We start from the raw sequence: 18,968 nt of genomic DNA, 5'->3' as shown, positions 1-18,968 counted from the left end.
GGTGACTATGGGCCAGTATTTCTCTCAGTTTAACCCACCTCACAGGGTTGTTGTTGTGAGGAAAATAGGAAGAAGAAGGTGTGTTGGGTATGTACACTGCCTTGAGTTATTTGCACAAATAATAAAGGTGGGACATGAATAAAATAAATATTTCTAAGAATTTAAATAAGCATGGAGAAAGTAATTTATAATAAAGGTGGGACATAAATAAAATAAAATAAAGATTTTAAGTAAGTATGGAGAAAAAAGAGTAACTTGTTCCATTTCTTTTAATATTTTAACCTTTTGTTGCAATCTTTTTTATTATGGACCTATTAAGTTTTTAGGTTGGTTCTTGGAATAAAAATTCAGTCACATTTGGCTGTATAGAACTGGTCACTTAAGACAATGACAGTATTTTCTGACGTAAAATCAAATACATTTCCTTGGTATTCTTCCTCTTCTTTAGGAATAAAATAAAAAGCATGTTAAATGCATAAATTGCTGACAATGATGAACAAGGAGCTTTGCTAATTTTTATGTTGAAAAGCAAAGAAATTTAAAGGGGCCCATACTTTTTAATATTTTAACAGGTATATTATTTGGTTTAAAACTGATCAATGGGACTGTGATTAAAAAATCTTTGGAAATATTTTGTTTTGAATGAACTCATATTAGCTCCATCGCTGTTGTCATTCTGGAAGTCCCCAAGATCTAGTTCTGCCACTAGGCTTGGTGGAGATCTCATGGAACCGGAGATGTTCTTAAAGGTCTCCATCATGATTGATCTTTCTCCTTGTGGTTTGTATATTTCCAAATTTTTCAGTTTTTAATTTTTAATGATGATTTTTAAATTTTTTATAATGAATTTTTGTTGTTTTATTGATTGCTATACTGTGCCCAGTCACTTTATGAGTAGATAATTATATAAATGTGATAAACTTAATCTACTGAATGCCTATCAAAATATAAGCCTGGTCAGAGATCATTTTTACAGATTTACAATTTATCCTTTTGTTGATACAAAAAATGTACAGAAAAGAAAAAATAAGTCAAGAATTGTGGTTGTCCTTACCTGTAGCTTGTTGAATAGCTTCCATTACAATTTTTAAGGGTATTCCTGGTATCTTGATATCAGCCTAATAATGCACAAATAAAAATAAAGTTTAACATCAGCTAATATCAATGGAACTATTTTCTAGCAAGTTGAGGAGTGGGATAGATTAAGATGATTAGAGTGGATACCTGTAAGGCAGTGATTCCTTTATTTGTCCCAGCCATCTTGAAGTCCATATCACCATTATAATCCTCTATTCCCTGTATAAGAGCATTTGAAATAATCAACAAGTTTGCAATAGTTCTATTAACAATCCAATCATGTGTCAACACAAATTCTGCTGTGGTACTTTCTTCAGAATGGCTGCTAAATTCTATACTTATATTGATATAATAGATATCTCTAAACTATATATCATGTCCTTGGAACATGAAGTCAACCAAAGTTATTCTAAATAAATACTTAAATACACTGATGCCAGAAACTTAAGCAATAAATCAATAAATTGTTTACAGCATAACAAAGATCCACTGTAAAATACTAAAATTCCCAAGATTTCAAATAAATTGTATAATCTTTTTATGTTACAAGATGTTATAATTAATATGAGTTTTGTCAGAGGAATGGGAAATTACAGACTACAGACAATTGGATCAATATGAATACAGGTAGCCTCTAATTTACAACCATTTATTTAGTGATTATTCAAAGTTACAACGGTAGTGAAAAAAGTGAGAAATGACCAGTTTTTACACCTTCAACCATTGCAGCATCCCCATAGCCATGTGATCAAAATTTGGGCACTTGGCAACTGTCATATATTTATGATAGTTGCACTGTCCCAGGGTCATCTGATCACCATCTGTAACTTTCCCAGCCAGCTTCCGACAAGCAAACTCAATAGGAAAAGCCAGATTTGCTTAATGACTGAATGATTAACTTAACAACTGCAGGGATTCACTTAAATGTGGCAAGGAAAATCATAAATTGGGCAAAACTGACTTAACAACCATGTTGCTCAAATTGTGTTCGTATCTCAAGAATTAATGGTATATAATACTCATATCAGGCAGATACTCAATTCGACAGTTCATGAGATGTGTGTTTGTATAAATGCAAGAAAAGTTATATGGCTGGCAAACAAAAGAATTGAGTAATCTCCAGAGTCCATTAGTGTTAATATTTAACATTAAATTTTCATGATAATTGTATAACTTTTAAAGCACTTCACACAGATTATATTTTAAAATACATATTTTTAAAAAGTATTGCGGGCCCAATTGGCACATTGGACCACACTGGTTGGAAACATGTGGAAGAGGCCTTCATCCTGAAGTGGATAGACAATGGCTAAAATGATATTTTAAAATGTGTATGGGTGGCCAATCCGTTTAACAGATAAGTAGGATGTATAAGAAAAAGTAGTGGGTTTCCTAAAACCGCATATCACTCATTAGATCAAAAGGTACTCTCCTAATTTAAAGATCTGCCTCTCATCATGTTATTATGGATTTATTTGCCACTAATATATAATGGTTATGGATTTCATGTTTTCTGAATTTTTGTGAAAAAATAGTAATTTTGTAATAATTTAATATAAATTTTATAGATTGAAGGTATCTCAAAACTGAGAAATAAACTTAAAAATACTCACCAGAATGTCTGTTAATAGGCAATAATTTTCACTGTCTCCAATTTTTTCAGGATTTGGCTTGGTAATCAAACCAATAGCAACACCTGCTACAGGAGATGATATAGGAACTCCTGGAAGAGGAAAAAAAAAAGCCAAAAAAAATGTTGAATAAGAGACTGTATATTGAATAGGTTGTTGGAAAATGGAAATAAAACTTTTTTACTTAAAAAAAAAAAGCCCCAAAATCATGCTGCTGAATGAAACTAAATAGGCTTTGGAATCCAACCTTTGCTCAGTTCAAGAGATATTGCTCACATATCTCCACTTTGAAGGCAAATATATGTGTCCCAGGACAATGTTGCAGGATCCAATCTGGGTCGGTCACTGGAACCAGAGGTTTTGTCCTTTGAGCTTTCAGACTCATGCTGCAGCCAGTGTGGCTCCAGCATGTGGTATTTCTAGTGCCTGTTGTATGTACCCAGATTGGATCCTGCAAGAGATATTTCTTCCTACCCTCAATGTGAACATATTCAAAGAAGGGAAGACTATCAGTTTTCTAGGTAATTTGTTTTATTGACAAACTCTTGTCTGATTAGGGGGAAAATGCCCAACTTTCAAAAAAACGCTTTTTTCCCTAAGCTTGCATTCTTCCAAGTTGTAGAGAATGGGGAGAAGCCTCCTCCCAAACATTGACACAAAAGTGTTAAAAGTAAAACCAAAATGTAATTGGCCAGTCTACATAGTGGACAGAAATAAACAAACCTAGAAAAATCAAACTGTGAAGAACCAACCAGAAGGGGAAAAACTCCTGTCATGTAAGCTTTTCCAAAAAGGCTAGGGCAACTCAATTTTGTATTTTGTACCTGTATCTGGCACAGGCTTAAAAGCCAGATACATTGCAATTGTGATTAGAGTTCAGGAATTAGAAAGTTATCTAACTTACAATACTAGGTGAAATGAATATCTATTTTTACATCAGACTGATATGAACAGCTGTGATTCTTGTAAGTATTTTGGTTCTCTGTGTAGAAGCAAGCAAGGGAATCCTCTTCCAAATTAATGTCCAGTCCTCCTTTTTTAAATATTTCCTTTGTTCTCTTTTAACTCCATTCAGTCATGTGAAAAAGAAAACCACACTGATTTTTTTGACTTTTTAAATGTATTTCAACATATAGTTATTTGAACTTAATATCAACAATATTTCAATAATCATTCTACTGTCTGAAAGACCTGCTAGAAGATTTCAAATTGTGAATTTAGACCATCTACCAGGGAGGTGGAACAAGGAGAAAACTTTTGCTGTCTGGAAAAAAATACTAGTGTAAAACTAAAGTTTTCTCCTGAAACCTAGGCAAAGACTAGGGCTTCTGAAATAATGTGCTTTGGACAAACAAGGCAAAGATAGTTATTTGGTCAAAGTACCAGAACACATATTTGGTGAAAATCAAAGATAGCATTTCACCAGAGGATCCTAATACAAACTGTAATGCATGGTAGTGAAAATGTTATGATTTGGGGCTGCTTTGCTGCATTAGGAGCTGGGCAGCTTACCATTATAGAATCCTTATGAATTATCCATTGATGATGTTACCTAGTTTGGGTAATGAAATGTCTGCATGAAAACAACCAAGATCAGGGACTCTTGAATTATTAATTGTAGTGGAGGGTGCTTGAGGATAATGTAAAACCATCTGTCAGGAGATTAAAGCTCAACTAAAAGTGAACCTTGCAACATGACAATGTTTCTGAATATTCCAGTAAATTCACAATGGAATGGCTTGAAAAAAAGAAGGATTCTGGAATGGCCAAAGCAAAGCCCAGATTCTAATTCCACTGAGATGCTGTGAGGTGATTTAAAATAGGTCATTCATGCAACAAAACCCTCAAACATTGTACAGTTGAAAAAATTCAACATGAAGAAATGGGGGAAAAATCCTCCTGGTTGATGTCAGAGAATGGTATATAATTAAAAGAAATGCCTACCTGAAATTGTTTCTAACGAAGGGGGCAATGCCAGGTTTTAGAGCCAAGCATGTATTTTTCCATAGAAGGAAATAACGTGTCAATTTTTTGTTGAATAAAGGATTGTAAAATCAATTAGTCATATTTTTAAATTACATCTCCTATATATTGTTTGAATTACAATAAATTAATGATATGTCTACATATGTTAAAAAAGAAAAAAAACTTTTTATGGGGTGAAACTTATTATTTTACATAGCTATATTACCTCAATCTTGGTATATGTTTTCCTGCTCAATTATATGTATATGTTCTCCTACTCAGAGAAAGAAAGTAGTTTGGCACCTTCTTCCTTCCCAGTAAAATAATGCAGGGACTTTTTTCCTCCAAAACAAAGTAGATCAGAGTAGCATACCTACTAGATTTTCCTAGGGAGTGTGGAAACATATAGAAATTGGGGATGGGGAAGATTTAGGGACTCCTGCTTAATGAGATCAAAAGGACCAACCTGCTACATTCCAGGTATATACAGTATGTATAATCATACCTCATTATACATATCCTGCAGTCTAGAACAGCGGTCCCCGACCTTTATAGCTTGGTGGCCTGGCAGGGGTTGGGGGGAGGGAAACTGGCCTGCATACTGACCAGTCACTTGTATTAGTTTTTCTGCGCACATGTGCATGTCCACCAGCCCACCGCTTGTATGGCTCAGGTCTGAACTGGGCCAAGGCCTGGTGTGGGCTTTGGCTCAGGGACCCCTGGTCTAGAATGATGCAAGTCATGGTCATCATCTGTGTGACAACTTTTCAAATATTTCACTTATTCTCTTATTAGGGCCAAACCTTCCTAAATTCTTAAATTTCATCATAGGAATCAAACTGTTTGAGTTGGCAGTTTTATAAATTTAATAAATATAAATAAATATTCCTACTCCTTTTAATATTTTCTCAATTTGTTCCGCAAACAGTTTGTATTACCCAGAATTGGACTCAAGAGCAAAAGTTAGGTCTGACCTTTAGGCTATTTGAAACCAGTATTTCTAGTTTTACTATTTTCATAGCATTGTATTGCATAAATCAATTCAAAATATGAAATTAATACACTTTAGGACAGGGGTCTACAACCTTGGCAATTTTAAGCCTGGCGGACTTCAACTCAGTGTATTGCTTAACACAATGTAAGCCGCCCTGAGTCTTCGGAGAAGGGCTGGATATAAATTCAAAAAAAAACCCCAACAACTCTCAGCAAAGCTGGCTGGGGAATTCTGGGAGTTGAAGTACGCCAGGCTTAAAGTTGCCAAGGTTGGAGACCCCTGCTTTAGGGAAAACATACCTGCATCCATCAAGGCCAGACTCCCACCGCAAACAGAAGCCATTGATGATGACCCTGGGGACAGAAATTATAAGCTATCTCTTAATGCATTGTCAATTAAACATATATTTACAAATAAACTGCTTTCCCAGTGAGAGCCAGTCTGGTGTAGCCGTTAAGGAATTCTATCAAAACCAGAGACCAACAAGTTCTAGTTCCTCCTTAGTACAAAGCCAGCTGGGTGATCTTGGGTCAGTTAGTCTTTCTTAGCGCTTGGAAGCAGGCAATGGCAAACCACCATTGAAATTTTGCCAAGAAAGATGTAGGGAATAATCCAGGCAGTCACCAGGAGTCAAAACTGACTTGAAGGCAATTCTCCCTCCAAAGGTTTCCCAGTAATATGAAGAACATTCATAAATGTTCATCAACTTTTGATTTCTATTTCTTAGATGTAGATTCTTCAGTCATTCTAGATACAAGTTAACAAAGTAGTAATCCCAGACCTTAATGCATTTCAGAAATGAAAAAAAAAAAGAGGCTTGGAATAGGAGTTGATGTATAAGAGTCTTAAACATTCTCAAATTCTATTTTTACCAAAACCACAATGCAATTTTCTACTAGAGATAAAAAAAAGGCTACAAATCCCTCCTCCCAAATCCTATAGATTGAAGCAAAATATATAAAAAAGCAAATACCATTTGATTCTAATACTTCTGAAGTAACTCTTATTGTGAAAGGGAATTTACTTGGAATCACTGGTTTCAAAGCCTTCTCTGCAAGTGCACCTACAAGTAAAAATAATGTCATGAATACAAAGGATACTTAACTTCAATATAAACAATGAGTTGCCTAAGGGTTTACTTACCATGACCAAGTTCTCTCCTATTTGTACCTGAAACTCTGCCAATCTCATTAGTTGCATATGGAGGGAACTACAAAGAGAAGGAAGACACTTTAAAACAGTAAGTCAGTATTTATGTTAAGATACAGAGTCAGAAATTCACACCACATACATACTTCAGAATTTAGAAATTATTCACACATTTTAAAGTGTTTCATTTATTCTCACAGTTCTGAAGGAAAATATTAGCTCTCACAGTCCAATGAAATCAGACTAGATGTTTATATCATAATAGTAAACTACAAAAATATCTAATATCTACTGCTTGAAATAACTATAATACATATATGCATCCTTTGTAAATCTGTGAAATATATCCACATATAAACAAACACACACACACACACACACACACACTGCAGATGCTGTTTAGGAATAACCTGAGGGGGTATTTCATAAAAGTCCTCTTATAAATGATCATATGAAGTAATTGCTTTTCAAAATATTCTCATTTAGACAAGGGTATAGCAACTTCTAAATGGTCATATACAGATAGTCCTCAATTTACGGCCACAATTAAGCCCATTTCTGTTGCTAAATGAGACATTTGTTAAGTGAGTTGCCCCATTTTATAACCTTACTTGCCACAGTTGTTAAGTGAATCACTGTATTTGTTAAGTTAGTAACACAGTTGTTAAGTGAAACTGACTTTGCTTGCCAGAAGATCGCAAAAGGTGATCACATATCCCTGGAACACGCAACTGTCAAAAATATGAGTCAGTTGCCAAGCATCTGAATTTTGACCACATGACCATGGGGATGCTGCAATGGTCATGTGAAAAATGGTCATAAGTCACTTTTTCCAGTGCTGTTGTAACTTTGAATGGTCATTAAACTAACTGTTGTAAGTTGAGGACTACCTTTATCTGACTCTGTACTGACTCTGACTGGATGCTTTTAATTGCTATTGCCCAAATGTAATATATTTCTCTCAAAACCTCACAATTTAGCCCAATATGATATTTATGGCTTAACATTAGATGGAAACCCAAGTAATGTAACTTGTTTAAATGGGCACCCAGATAATGTTGTTTAGGTGGGAACACTAGAGGTAGAAGTCACTTGCAATGTATATTAATTATTTTTCTTTCTAAAAATACTCAAAGCAGAGTAATATATTAAAATCTCATTAAAAAGACACAAAAGTATCACAATACTTCCAGGAAATGCAAGTTGTCAGTTTTGGAAGACACCCCCCCATTGGAAACCTGACATTAAAAGTACACAACAAATACAACAGCCAGAGCATTATTATTACAATACAGCTGGTCTTTCCACAGAAAACTCTGGCGTTCCCTTCAGATCTGAATAAACTTATGACACAGAGGAATTTTCCTTTTAGAAAAGCAATGTGGAATCAGCCCTAAGTTCAAGTACTGAAGTTTATTGATTAAGCATCCTTAAAAATAATAAAATTCAAGTGAAACAAAGAAAAATATCATACCTCATAATGAAGCATAAAGTTTTTTTCTTTTATTCCACTAAAATAGAAATGAAAAGTTATATATATATCTTAATGAGCTGCATATAATTTAATTAATCCATGAACATTTAAATAAAACTATTTTGTCTTCTTTTACAAACAAACAAACAAACCATGAAACTCAGGATTTAGGGAACGAGAAACCTCATTTTTCCAAGCATCTTTCCTAAGCCATAAATTTCTGCAGAATCCTTGAAACTTTCAGGAGCAATTTACATTTTGAAGTAAGTTTAGCTTATAGTAATGTATAATACGTACATTATTATGGAGCCCTTTTCCTGATTAGAACCTCTTTTCAGAACTCAGAAACTAATCTAATGAACCAGTACAAAGTTATATTTTTAAAGCTCAAATCTGCCTAAGCCTGGTCTATCTTTTATAGAAAATTGTCTGAAGAAGTGGTTTTACATACTGTGTACAGTATGTGCCCATCCATGTATGCATATATTGATTACAGAAATGTGTCTGCATTGATATTTTAGTCACTTTTTCATAAGATAGTGAACAATGTTCTGAGCACTCTCACAAGGAGGCTTGTCTGTTCACAAAAATGACTGGCATAGCCCATCACGGAAAATTAATTTATAAAAAAATGTGAAATTGTCCATCTTCTTTCCCTTCTAGAATGTTGGTTTCTAATTCAACATTTTCTCTGTAAGAAAACTTGCAAAGAAAGCACTGGGCTGCAATGAATCCACTTTTATTTTATAGCAATGCCCAGGAAGCTTATATTATGCTTAGAAGCATTCTTATAAATACAATTATTCTAGGGGATGACATTTTGGTTGCAAGTTTTCATTTATTTATTATTTAAAAAAAAACATTGTTAGAAGAGATATGGAAGCTTGTAGGAACAAAGATGCTGGAGACATATAAGTATTCAAGTACCATAAACCATTGTCCTACAGCAAGCCAAAATTCTTAGTTTATAAACTAAGACAATGGCACTGACAAAAGTGACAACTGGTTCTGACATTTACAACTGTTGCAGCATCCCCACAGTAACATGATGAAAATTTGGGCGCTTGGCAACTGACATGTATTTATGATGGCTGCAACATACCAGGTCACCTTTTGTGACTTTCCCAGATGGCTTCTGACAAGCAAAGTCAATGGGATTTTGGGTTTGCTTAATGACTGCATGATTCACTTAATTGGAGTGATTCATTTAACAACCATGGCAAAAAGATAGTAAAATTGAGCACAACTCACTTAACAACCACCTTGCTTATCAACAGAAATTCTGGTTCCAATTATGATCCTTTGCCAAGGACTATCTGTATTAATAATTAAGATGATGTGAAAAGTCTCTTCCCATGGTTTGTAAACAATATAATTTAGGGATGCCCAATGTACTTGTCTGCAGCCTATTTGCAATAGCCCCATTAGCATGAGGTCACAAATGCTCGGGGCCTCACCTGCATAAGCATCACGGCAACTTGTGCCCTTACTTGCGTGAGCATTGCAGGTGCTTGTGGCCCCAGTCACGCGAGCATCGTGGGCACTTGTGCCCTCAGTCGTGCAAGTGTCATGGGCACTCACTGTCCCATTCGTGGTTAAGTGAGGACTGTCTGTATAAGCAATGTTATAATCAAATGATCCCACAAAGAGCAAAAACTGGCAGTGTAAAGAAGGTGGAAGGAAAATATACAATGGCACGTACCTGGCTACTGTAGTGATAAGATCAGATTTAATACTTGATTCTAATGAATCAAATGTAACTGTACAGAGGACCTAAAAATTAGTCAAAAAAGAAATATTATAAAACTATTTCTCTTTATGCAAATTAAATTAAATTACTATAAAATAAAACTGATAGTAACATAAAATGTCAGAAACTCAGTGAAATTATGTTCGCCTTCATTTCAAATGTTTCTGAGCTGTACTTGTTTAACATTATACTACAAATATAAACACTGAATATTCAAAATTTCAATCAAATATATGCATGAGTCAACTGAATTTATTTTTCAGAAGGAAAAAAAAACACGAAAATATTTACTCTTTTTATCAGTTTAAGATCAAGAAACCTGATCACACATAATACTATTTTTAACTATTCATCTATAAGAACCTTTTCACTCATTGATATGCATATCTCATACAATGCAATTTTAAGAGCCATGCAAAACAAAACAAAACAAAACAAAACAAAACAAAACAAAACAAAACAAAACAAAACAAAACAATGCCCTCTAATTTCTTATGCACAAAGAAAGTTAGGGATAACAGTAGTAGTCAACTTATTTTAATATGTTGTAGTAGCTTAAAATAATAAATTTGGTTTTAATTGCATACTAACAATATACCACTATTTGCAGTGTAAGATTTTTTTTCCTCTTAAGACATAGACTCATTTATTTATCTTCCCAAGTCCCTGAGTATGAAGTTTTTTCCCCAAATGATGATAAAGCTTTAAATCTTGAACTTGTTGACATACAACTTGAGTTTTGCTGCTGATTATATTCCCCTTTTAATGCTTTTACCAGGATATCAGCCAAGCCATCAAACAGAAATAAATACAGTAATTCTTTAGAAATGGAACATTTAAGAAATTTTTAAATTTATAATATTCAAAACAACAGAAGTGAATACCTGTGTTTGTCCCCTTTGAAATAAAGCTGAACCATGCAAAGTTTTAAACAAGTCCACTTCACAACTGATGTTTCTAAGTGTATTGAAATCTCTACCATCACACCTAGAAAAATAAAGTTAAAAAGAAATGATTTTTATTTCCAAAGTCTTATTTCACGAACTTAAATACAAAATGCATCCTTTTCACTTAAATCCAAGAGCAGTGTTACCTATAAGAGCTGATACAGAGTAAAGGAGCACATTTATTACAACACCTCCTGCTTCTACTATTCAACTGATGTGTACATACTGGCGTAATATTCAAATATAGGTCCAACTAAAATAGGTTGTCAACAGCTCTGACCAAATCAATCGACACATATTTTTTAAGTTTTTAATTCAGTATAATTTTCTAGAACACATTTTTTTTTCTGGTTCATCATGAACATGTTCTCCTTTTAGGGATTCTATTCTTATTGGCTCATGTACAAGGCATGAGATATTTCAAAAACTATACCACATTTTGCCTTCCATTAGCATTGAAAATAACTTCACTTAATGATAATCAATTTCACGTTTACCTTCGGTATTCATTCATGATAAGATTTCTAAAGATTTCCTTGGAAACAACATTAAATGATTCCGTGATTTCATAAGAATCAGCCCCCGGAAACTTTTCTAGAGGTTAACATAGAAGAAAAATTATTTTCTATTCCTAAAAAATTTAGTGAACAGCATCCACTTTAGCAACAAAATAATTAGCATGATTTTATATCTTTTTCTTTCAGCAGATTCAAAGAAAACAGCTGAGCAGAAATGAAAGCAACTAAATAGGAAGGAAAAAATAGGATACATGTATGTGTATGTATGCCCTGTTTCAAGTGACTCGCTCTCTCCTTCAACAGGGGGAGCGGGATGACCCGTTGCAGGGACGTGCCGAGGAGTTTAGTGGTTATCTATACGACAAAATTGTTCAGCTTCGGGACGGCCTGGACCAAAATTGGGTAGATCCAGGCGAGATGTCAGAGAGCCGTCTTGTTGAGACTGTTTGGGATGAGTTTGACCCTGTGGCTCCCAAGGACATGGACAGGTTGCTGGGTAGGTTGAACGCCACCACATGTTTACTGGACCCGTGCACCTCCTGGTTGGTGCTGGCCGCACAGGAGGTGACACGAGGCTGGCTCCAGGGGATTACGAATGCTTCTTTGTTGGAGGGGGTCTTTCCGGCTGCCTTGAAAGAGGCGGTGGTGAGGCCTCTCCTCAAGAAGCCTTCCCTGGACCCAGCTGTTTTAGGTAATTATCGTCCGGTCTCCAACCTTCGCTTCGCGGTGAAGGTTGTAGAGAGTGTGGTGGCATGTCAGCTACCCCAGTACCTGGAGGAAACCGTCTATCTAGACCCGTTCCAGTCCGGCTTTCGGCCCGGATACAGCACTGAGACGGCTTTGGTCGCGTTGGTTGATGATCTCTGGAGGGCCAGGGATAGGGGTTATTCCTCTGCCTTGGTCCTATTAGACCTCTCAGCGGCTTTTGATACCATCGACCATGGTATCCTGCTGCACCGGTTGGAGGGATTGGGGGTGGGAGGCACCGTTTATCGGTGGTTCTCCTCCTATCTCTCTGATCGGTCGCAGACAGTGTTGACGGGGGGGCAGAGGTCGGCCCTGAGACACCTCACTTGTGGGGTGCCTCAGGGTCGATTCTCTCGCCCCTCTTGTTCAACATCTACATGAAGCCGCTGGGTGAGATCATCAGTGGTTTCGGTGTGAGGTACCAGCTGTACGCTGATGATACTCAGCTGTACTTTTCCACACCGGACCACCCCAACGAAGCTATCGAAGTGCTGTCCCGGTGTCTGGAAGCCGTACGGGTCTGGATGGGGAGAAACAGGCTCAAGCTCAATCCCTCCAAGACGGAGTGGCTGTGGATGCCGGCATCCCGGTACAGTCAGCTGCAGTCGCGGCTGACTGTTGGGGGCGAGTCATTGGCCCCAATGGAGAGGGTGCGCAACCTGGGCGTCCTCCTGGATGGACGGCTGTCTTTTGAAGATCATTTGATGGCCGTCTCCAGGAGAGCTTTTTACCAGGTTCGCCTGTTGCGCCCCTTTCTAGACCGGGATGCCCTATGCACGGTCACTCATGCTCTCATGACATCTCGTCTGGATTACTGCAATGCTCTCTACATGGGGCTCTCCTTGAGGAGCACCCAGAGACTCCAGGTAGTTCAGAATGCGGCTGTGCAGGTGATAGAGGGAGCCCCTCGCGGCTCCCACGTAACACCTCTCCTGCGCAGACTGCCTGTGGCCTTCCGGGTGCGCTTCAAGGTTTTGGTAATGATCTTCAAAGCACTCCATGGCATAGGGCCGGGCTACTTATGGGACCGTCTGCTGCCACCGAATGCCTCTCACCGACCCGTGCGCTCTCACAGAGAGGGACTCCTCAGGGTGCCGTCGGCCAGGCAGTGCCGACTGGCAACACCCAGGGGAAGGGCCTTTTCTGTGGGGGCCCCCACCCTCTGGAACGAGCTTCCCCCAGGACTTCGCCAACTTCCTGACCTTCGAACCTTCCGCCACGAGCTTAAGACACATCTATTTATCTGCGCAGGACTGGACTAGAATTTTTAAATTTTTAAATGTTTAAATTTTAAATCTGGTTTTAATGGGGTTTTTATTATTTATATCTCTATTTTAAACATTCGGCCTTATGTAATAAGTTTTTTAAATTAATGTTTTATTCTGTACATATATATGTTTTATATGGCTGTAAACCGCCCTGAGTCCCTAGGGAGATAGGGCGGTATAAAAGTGTGAATAAATAAATAAATAAATAAATAAATATATGTTCTATTTTTCTTATAACCATCTTAGTGAAACCCAAAACTCTAGTTCTGTGGACACCTTACATGGATGTTGATGATAAAAAAACAAACAAACGTGTGTGTGTGTGTGTGTGTGTGTGTATTGTACAAAGAAAAAAAGTCCATGTTTAACAAAAAATAGAATATTCATCTTCTCTCTCACATACTAGGTTTTTGTTTTTTTTTAACATCCAAGGAATGTTAAATCCTTGGATTTAACATTCAATCAGGCTAAATCCTGTAGTCTGAAGTACTACATTGTTCAGACATTAGTTTATCACCTTAGTAAAATCTGGTTAGATTTAGGTTACTGACATATCTGTGAAAATGAACCTGTGCCTTTTTTTTGCCTATCAGACATAGATCTGTACAGAAAAAGTCTATCCAAAATATATTTTGTAATATGCATGTACATAATAATTAATGTATCTGACCTTTTAGCTGTTCTTCTGTTTCAAGCCTGATTTTGTTGATAGCTTCATCTCTTGAAATCTAGAATGCAAAATGTCTATGTGTTTATTAAATTTATCTTCTACCTTTCATCAATAGTGATCAAGATGGCAAAAGATACAAAATCTAATTCAAACACATCTTATTTATTAAAATGAGAATAAATAATTAAGAAAAAAATCCATTAGTTCAAAATCACATCAGAACCTTAAACGTCTTGCTGAACGATAATAAAGAGGCAGAAAACACTACTTCATGGAAAGAACGCTTTCACATTATCACTAGAGGAATGTCTAAGAGTGGCAGGGAATTTCTCATGTACAAGAAAACTATGTTCAGGATAAAAAAAAATACATACAAATTGTATAGATTACGGTACTTTAAACCTATTGCAGATGGACTAGCAGTTTCCAATCTTTGATGTTGACCAGGGTATTATCATTGCAAGCTTTTGAATCAAGAGTCAGTAATCTGATAACTGTAATTATAATTATGTATCTAACAATGCTATGGGGCACCAAAAATAAATTGGAAGTAATAAAAAAATGGCTAAATCCATGGATTTTGCACTCTTCTGAGATTTGGGGTATTTTAAAATAATGTGGGGATTTATTTTTAATTTTATTTATCAAATTTATATGGTACATAGACTACAGATAAACTGGAGTATTTTTGCAGACAACAGTGGTCCATGGACCATGGCCTAGGACCCACTGACATTTATAGCTGAGCCGCAGTGGCATGGTGGTTAGAGTGCAGTACTGCAGCCTACTTCTGCTGCTCATCGGCTGCCAGCAGTTTGGCAGATCGAATCTCACTAGATTCAAAGTTAACTCAGCCTTCCATTCTTCCAAGGTGGGTAAAATGAAGACCCAGATTGTTGGGGGAAATATGCTGACTCTGTAAACTGCTTAGGGCAGTACAGTACTGTGAAACGGTATATAAGTCTAAGTGCTATTGCTATAGCTGGGAATGGTCCTGTTGTGTCTGTGCCCCCCGAGCCGGGCCCCCTGCCAGAAAGTGACTTGGAAAGTGAGAGGGAAGGGCCATCAGGATTTACCTCGGGAGCACCGGCTTCCCTGGCTCAGCAGGCCAGGTGGAGGAGATAATGAAGCCTCCGTCCCCTGACTCTTCCCCCCAGGCCACGCCTCCAGACCCAGCTGATGGCAATCAGGCCTGGCTGGACCCTAGGTTTCGTAGGCAGGAGAGGCGGGAACAACAGCAGGGGTGGGGCAGGCCTAGGAAGTGCTGAGTCATGGAGCCACACCCCACAGGATATAAAACCAGCGAGGGCTGCTATGCCTCTTTGTAGCAGGCAAATCAACTGTTTAACTAGAGCTGAAGTACTGTTTGTTCCTGGGTGACTCATCGGCATCAAGGGAGATAACGGTCACTTGGCAGATGCTCGCTAGTTTGCTGCCAGAGCTGATAGTGCCGGCTAATTAAGCCATCGCTCGGACGGAGGCGAGGGGGGACAGAACCGGTCCTGTTTCATAAGAAGAAAGATGAACTGAAACTTTATGCATTTGTTAATACTCCATTTTTTCCTCATAAATATAGATCTTAGATTCTTGCTGACACATGTAGTTTGACTAAAGAATTGCTGCCAGATGTTATACTAATTAAATTTTTACACTGCCCAACTCCCAGTGATTCTGTGTTTTGAATCATCTTTTACCTCTTGAAGCTAAGATCAGTATGTTGCCCTACTGGGATGCATAAAGAAAATTTAGAAAGGATTATATGAATGCAAATACTTACTTTATCATGTGTAAAGTCTGAAAATACTGCTGTGACTTTTTCAGATGCAAGTCTTTGCAGAGGTAGAGGAGGAAGCATGGAAAAATAAGGAAATAATGTAGCAAGTTCATACTGTAATAAAAACTTCATTCATATTGTATATGTTGAATTTTCCTTCTGCTTTGAAAGAGTAAGCCCTCCAACCTAAAAAAATTTGGTTTAGTAAAGTTTGCTTTTAACTTACAAAATATGCTGAAGCGAATCTTATTTGAATCGCTGGCAATAACTAACTTTGTCCCAAACATTGTACATATTGTGTTCATATTTAGCAAAGCAGTCTAGAATACGTTTGCTGCTTCTATTCAAAATGAGCATTCAGTATTAAGAGTAGATTTTCTCATGTGCTTTGGTTTCAAAAAGACCCATTTGCCATTTAATAAATGTTTGGTACTACTAAGCACCTTTCTCGCCAAAGGTTTCCTGTACAATAATCTAGCAAGTATCCAAACACCTATGTATCGAGCACCAAATGTATATACTAGTATATACAAAAAGTATATACTAATAAGATCTATTATATGCATTTGAAGTCCAAAAAATAAACATCGATTTATTAAACAAAATTTTCTCAATGTTATGTTGGACACAATTTAGAAATTTAGCTTCATCCTTTGAAATTAGAAAAGAAGCCAGGAACAGACGTTTTAGTAAATGAACTGGTTTTTATAATAGCTTTCAGGTGCAGTATACTCTAAGCCAGAAGTCCCCAACCCCCGGGGTTGCGGCCCACTACTGGGCCATGACCTGTTCGGAACTGGGATGCGTCAGTAGATGGCTGACACAAGCGCATACGCATAGCTTGACTTGCGTGACTGACAGGCACACATGTGTGCGCAGCTCAACTTGCACAAGTGACAGGCCAGGTTTCCCTCTCCCTGCCCTCCCCACCCCCAAGGCTGCCAAAGGTTTGGGACTGCTGCTCTAAGCAGTCCTCCGCTCCACATTTCTAAGCATGTTTTTACACACTTCCCAAGCCACAAATTGGTATCTAACCTGGGTTGGGGGATAATGGAATATTAGCGAAAAAGAATGATGCAGATTTGGCAGATCAACTTCAGGCTACAAGACCAAGTAGAACTCAGAGCATGAAAGTGCTGCGCCACTAGTGATCTGACTTTACATAACCTTGTAGGTGCTAGGCCTAGGATATCCTTGAAGAGGTCTTATTAAGAATGTGATTAATTTAATTGGAAGAGCACTAAATGGTATACATTTTACAACCCTATAAAGTACCTGCTTTACTAAACTTTTTTAAAAAAGGAGTTGCCTAATTTGTCCTTAAAGTATGATGTAGGAATATATTAAAACTCTACATGTACTTCCATTTTCTTCTGTTTGTTTTTCACTGAAACATTTTTTCTTTCATACCTGTAAATGTTTCTGCAAATTTTGCATCTTCAGAATTTAACCTATCCACTTCTACCTATGTTTATTAAGTGTACATTCATATACAGATGGTCCTCAAGTTACAATCACAACTGAGCCCAAAATTTCTGTTGAGTTTTGCCCCATTTTATGATCTTTCTTGCACAGTTGTTAAGTGAATCTCTGCAGTTAAGTTAGTGACAAGGTTGTTAATTGAATATGGTTTTCCCACTGACTTTGTTGTCAGAAGATCATAAAAGATGGGATACTGCAACTGTGATAAGTATGAGTTAGTTGCCAAGCTTCTAAATTTTGATCATATGACCACAGGGGATAGGGGGCAGCCTTGTCGAACTCCTTTTTCTATATTTAAAGTTTGGGTATTTTCGAATATATTGCTGTTATAATATTCTCAAATTTGGTGCCAAAGTTCATATCATACACTTGTTGAATCATAAATTGCCAATCGAGATTGTCAAATCCTTTTTGGGCATCCAAGAAAACAAGGGCTACCTGTTTCTCTGGGTGAGCTTCATAGTATTCTATACTATACTTTCATTAGAAGTATTACTAGAACGAATTAGACAAAATCCAGAAATAAAAGGATTGAAAATTAGAAGTGAAGAATATAAACTGCAAGCGTTTGCAGATGATTTGGCTTTTATCATTGAAGAACCACTAGAGAGAGGACAAGCACTAATTAAGGAATTAGAAAGATATGGAACTGTAGCAGGGCTGAAAATTAATAGACAGAAAACGAAACTTCTACCGAAAAATTTAACAGAACCACAAACAATAGAACTGGAAAGATCACTTGGACTTCAAATAACAAGAAAAATCAAATACTTAGGGATATGGTTGACAGCGCATTGCAAAGCAATAAAGGAGAATTACAACAAATTATTACAAGAAACAAAAAAAGATTTAGAATTGTGGAAGAAGATGCAGCTGTCACTATTAGGAAGAATAGCAGCCGTAAAAATGTCCATACTACCAAAATTCCTATATTTTTTTCAGACTGCTTCAGTCAAATTAGAAAAGATCTTTTTTAATGACCTTAATAAAACAATTGGAAAATTTATTTGGCAGGGGAAAAAACCTAGAATAAAAATGAAATATCTGCAAGATATGAAGAGCAGAGGAGGATTTGGATTACCAAATTGGGAATTATATTATAGTACAGCAACACTAGTTTGGATAAAAGACTGGATCAATTTAAAGAATAAAAGAATACTAGCTATAGAAGGCCACGACCTACAGAGAGGATGGCATGCCTTCCTGTGGGAAACAGGCCATACAAAACAAAAGTATTTCCACAGACATTTGATTAGAGATTCTCTAATAAACAATTGGATTAAAGTTAAAAAGAAACACTATATAAAAATCCCAATTTGGCTATCCACAATGGAAGCGATGATTCACCCAAATAATTTAGATTTGAATAAAATGCTAAAATATAAAGAACTATTAGATATTCATGGAAAATTAAAAACACTACAGGACCTCCAAGAACAAGGACTACGGGTTGACTGGTGGGCCTATCTTCAGTTACAAAATTGATACAAACAAGATATAAAAGAATATGGAATATATCTTA

General features: G+C 36.8%; 1 protein-coding gene across 3 annotated transcripts in view; it reads right to left on the bottom strand.

Moving 5' to 3' along the window:
* The window catches only part of PNPT1 (polyribonucleotide nucleotidyltransferase 1), a 37,533-nt gene that overhangs the window by 8,176 nt on the left and 10,389 nt on the right, over positions 1 to 18,968 (bottom strand). For all 3 annotated transcript variants that reach the window (XM_058164911.1, XM_058164912.1, XM_058164913.1), the window contains exons 10-21: positions 15,968 to 16,019; positions 14,191 to 14,248; positions 11,485 to 11,581; positions 10,925 to 11,027; positions 9,993 to 10,063; positions 8,291 to 8,327; positions 6,811 to 6,877; positions 6,641 to 6,730; positions 5,967 to 6,020; positions 2,691 to 2,800; positions 1,225 to 1,296; positions 1,055 to 1,118 (exon numbers count right to left, since the gene is read on the bottom strand). In XM_058164911.1, coding sequence (XP_058020894.1) covers positions 1,055 to 1,118; positions 1,225 to 1,296; positions 2,691 to 2,800; positions 5,967 to 6,020; positions 6,641 to 6,730; positions 6,811 to 6,877; positions 8,291 to 8,327; positions 9,993 to 10,063; positions 10,925 to 11,027; positions 11,485 to 11,581; positions 14,191 to 14,248; positions 15,968 to 16,019 — 875 coding nt within the window. The remainder of the gene's footprint in view (positions 1 to 1,054; positions 1,119 to 1,224; positions 1,297 to 2,690; positions 2,801 to 5,966; positions 6,021 to 6,640; positions 6,731 to 6,810; positions 6,878 to 8,290; positions 8,328 to 9,992; positions 10,064 to 10,924; positions 11,028 to 11,484; positions 11,582 to 14,190; positions 14,249 to 15,967; positions 16,020 to 18,968) is intronic.

This window comes from Ahaetulla prasina, chromosome 1, assembly GCF_028640845.1.
Source record: "Ahaetulla prasina isolate Xishuangbanna chromosome 1, ASM2864084v1, whole genome shotgun sequence".
Taxonomy (NCBI): Eukaryota; Metazoa; Chordata; class Lepidosauria; order Squamata; family Colubridae; genus Ahaetulla; species Ahaetulla prasina.
Note: the sequence above shows the minus strand (reverse complement) of the source record. Positions and strands in the feature narration are given on the sequence as shown.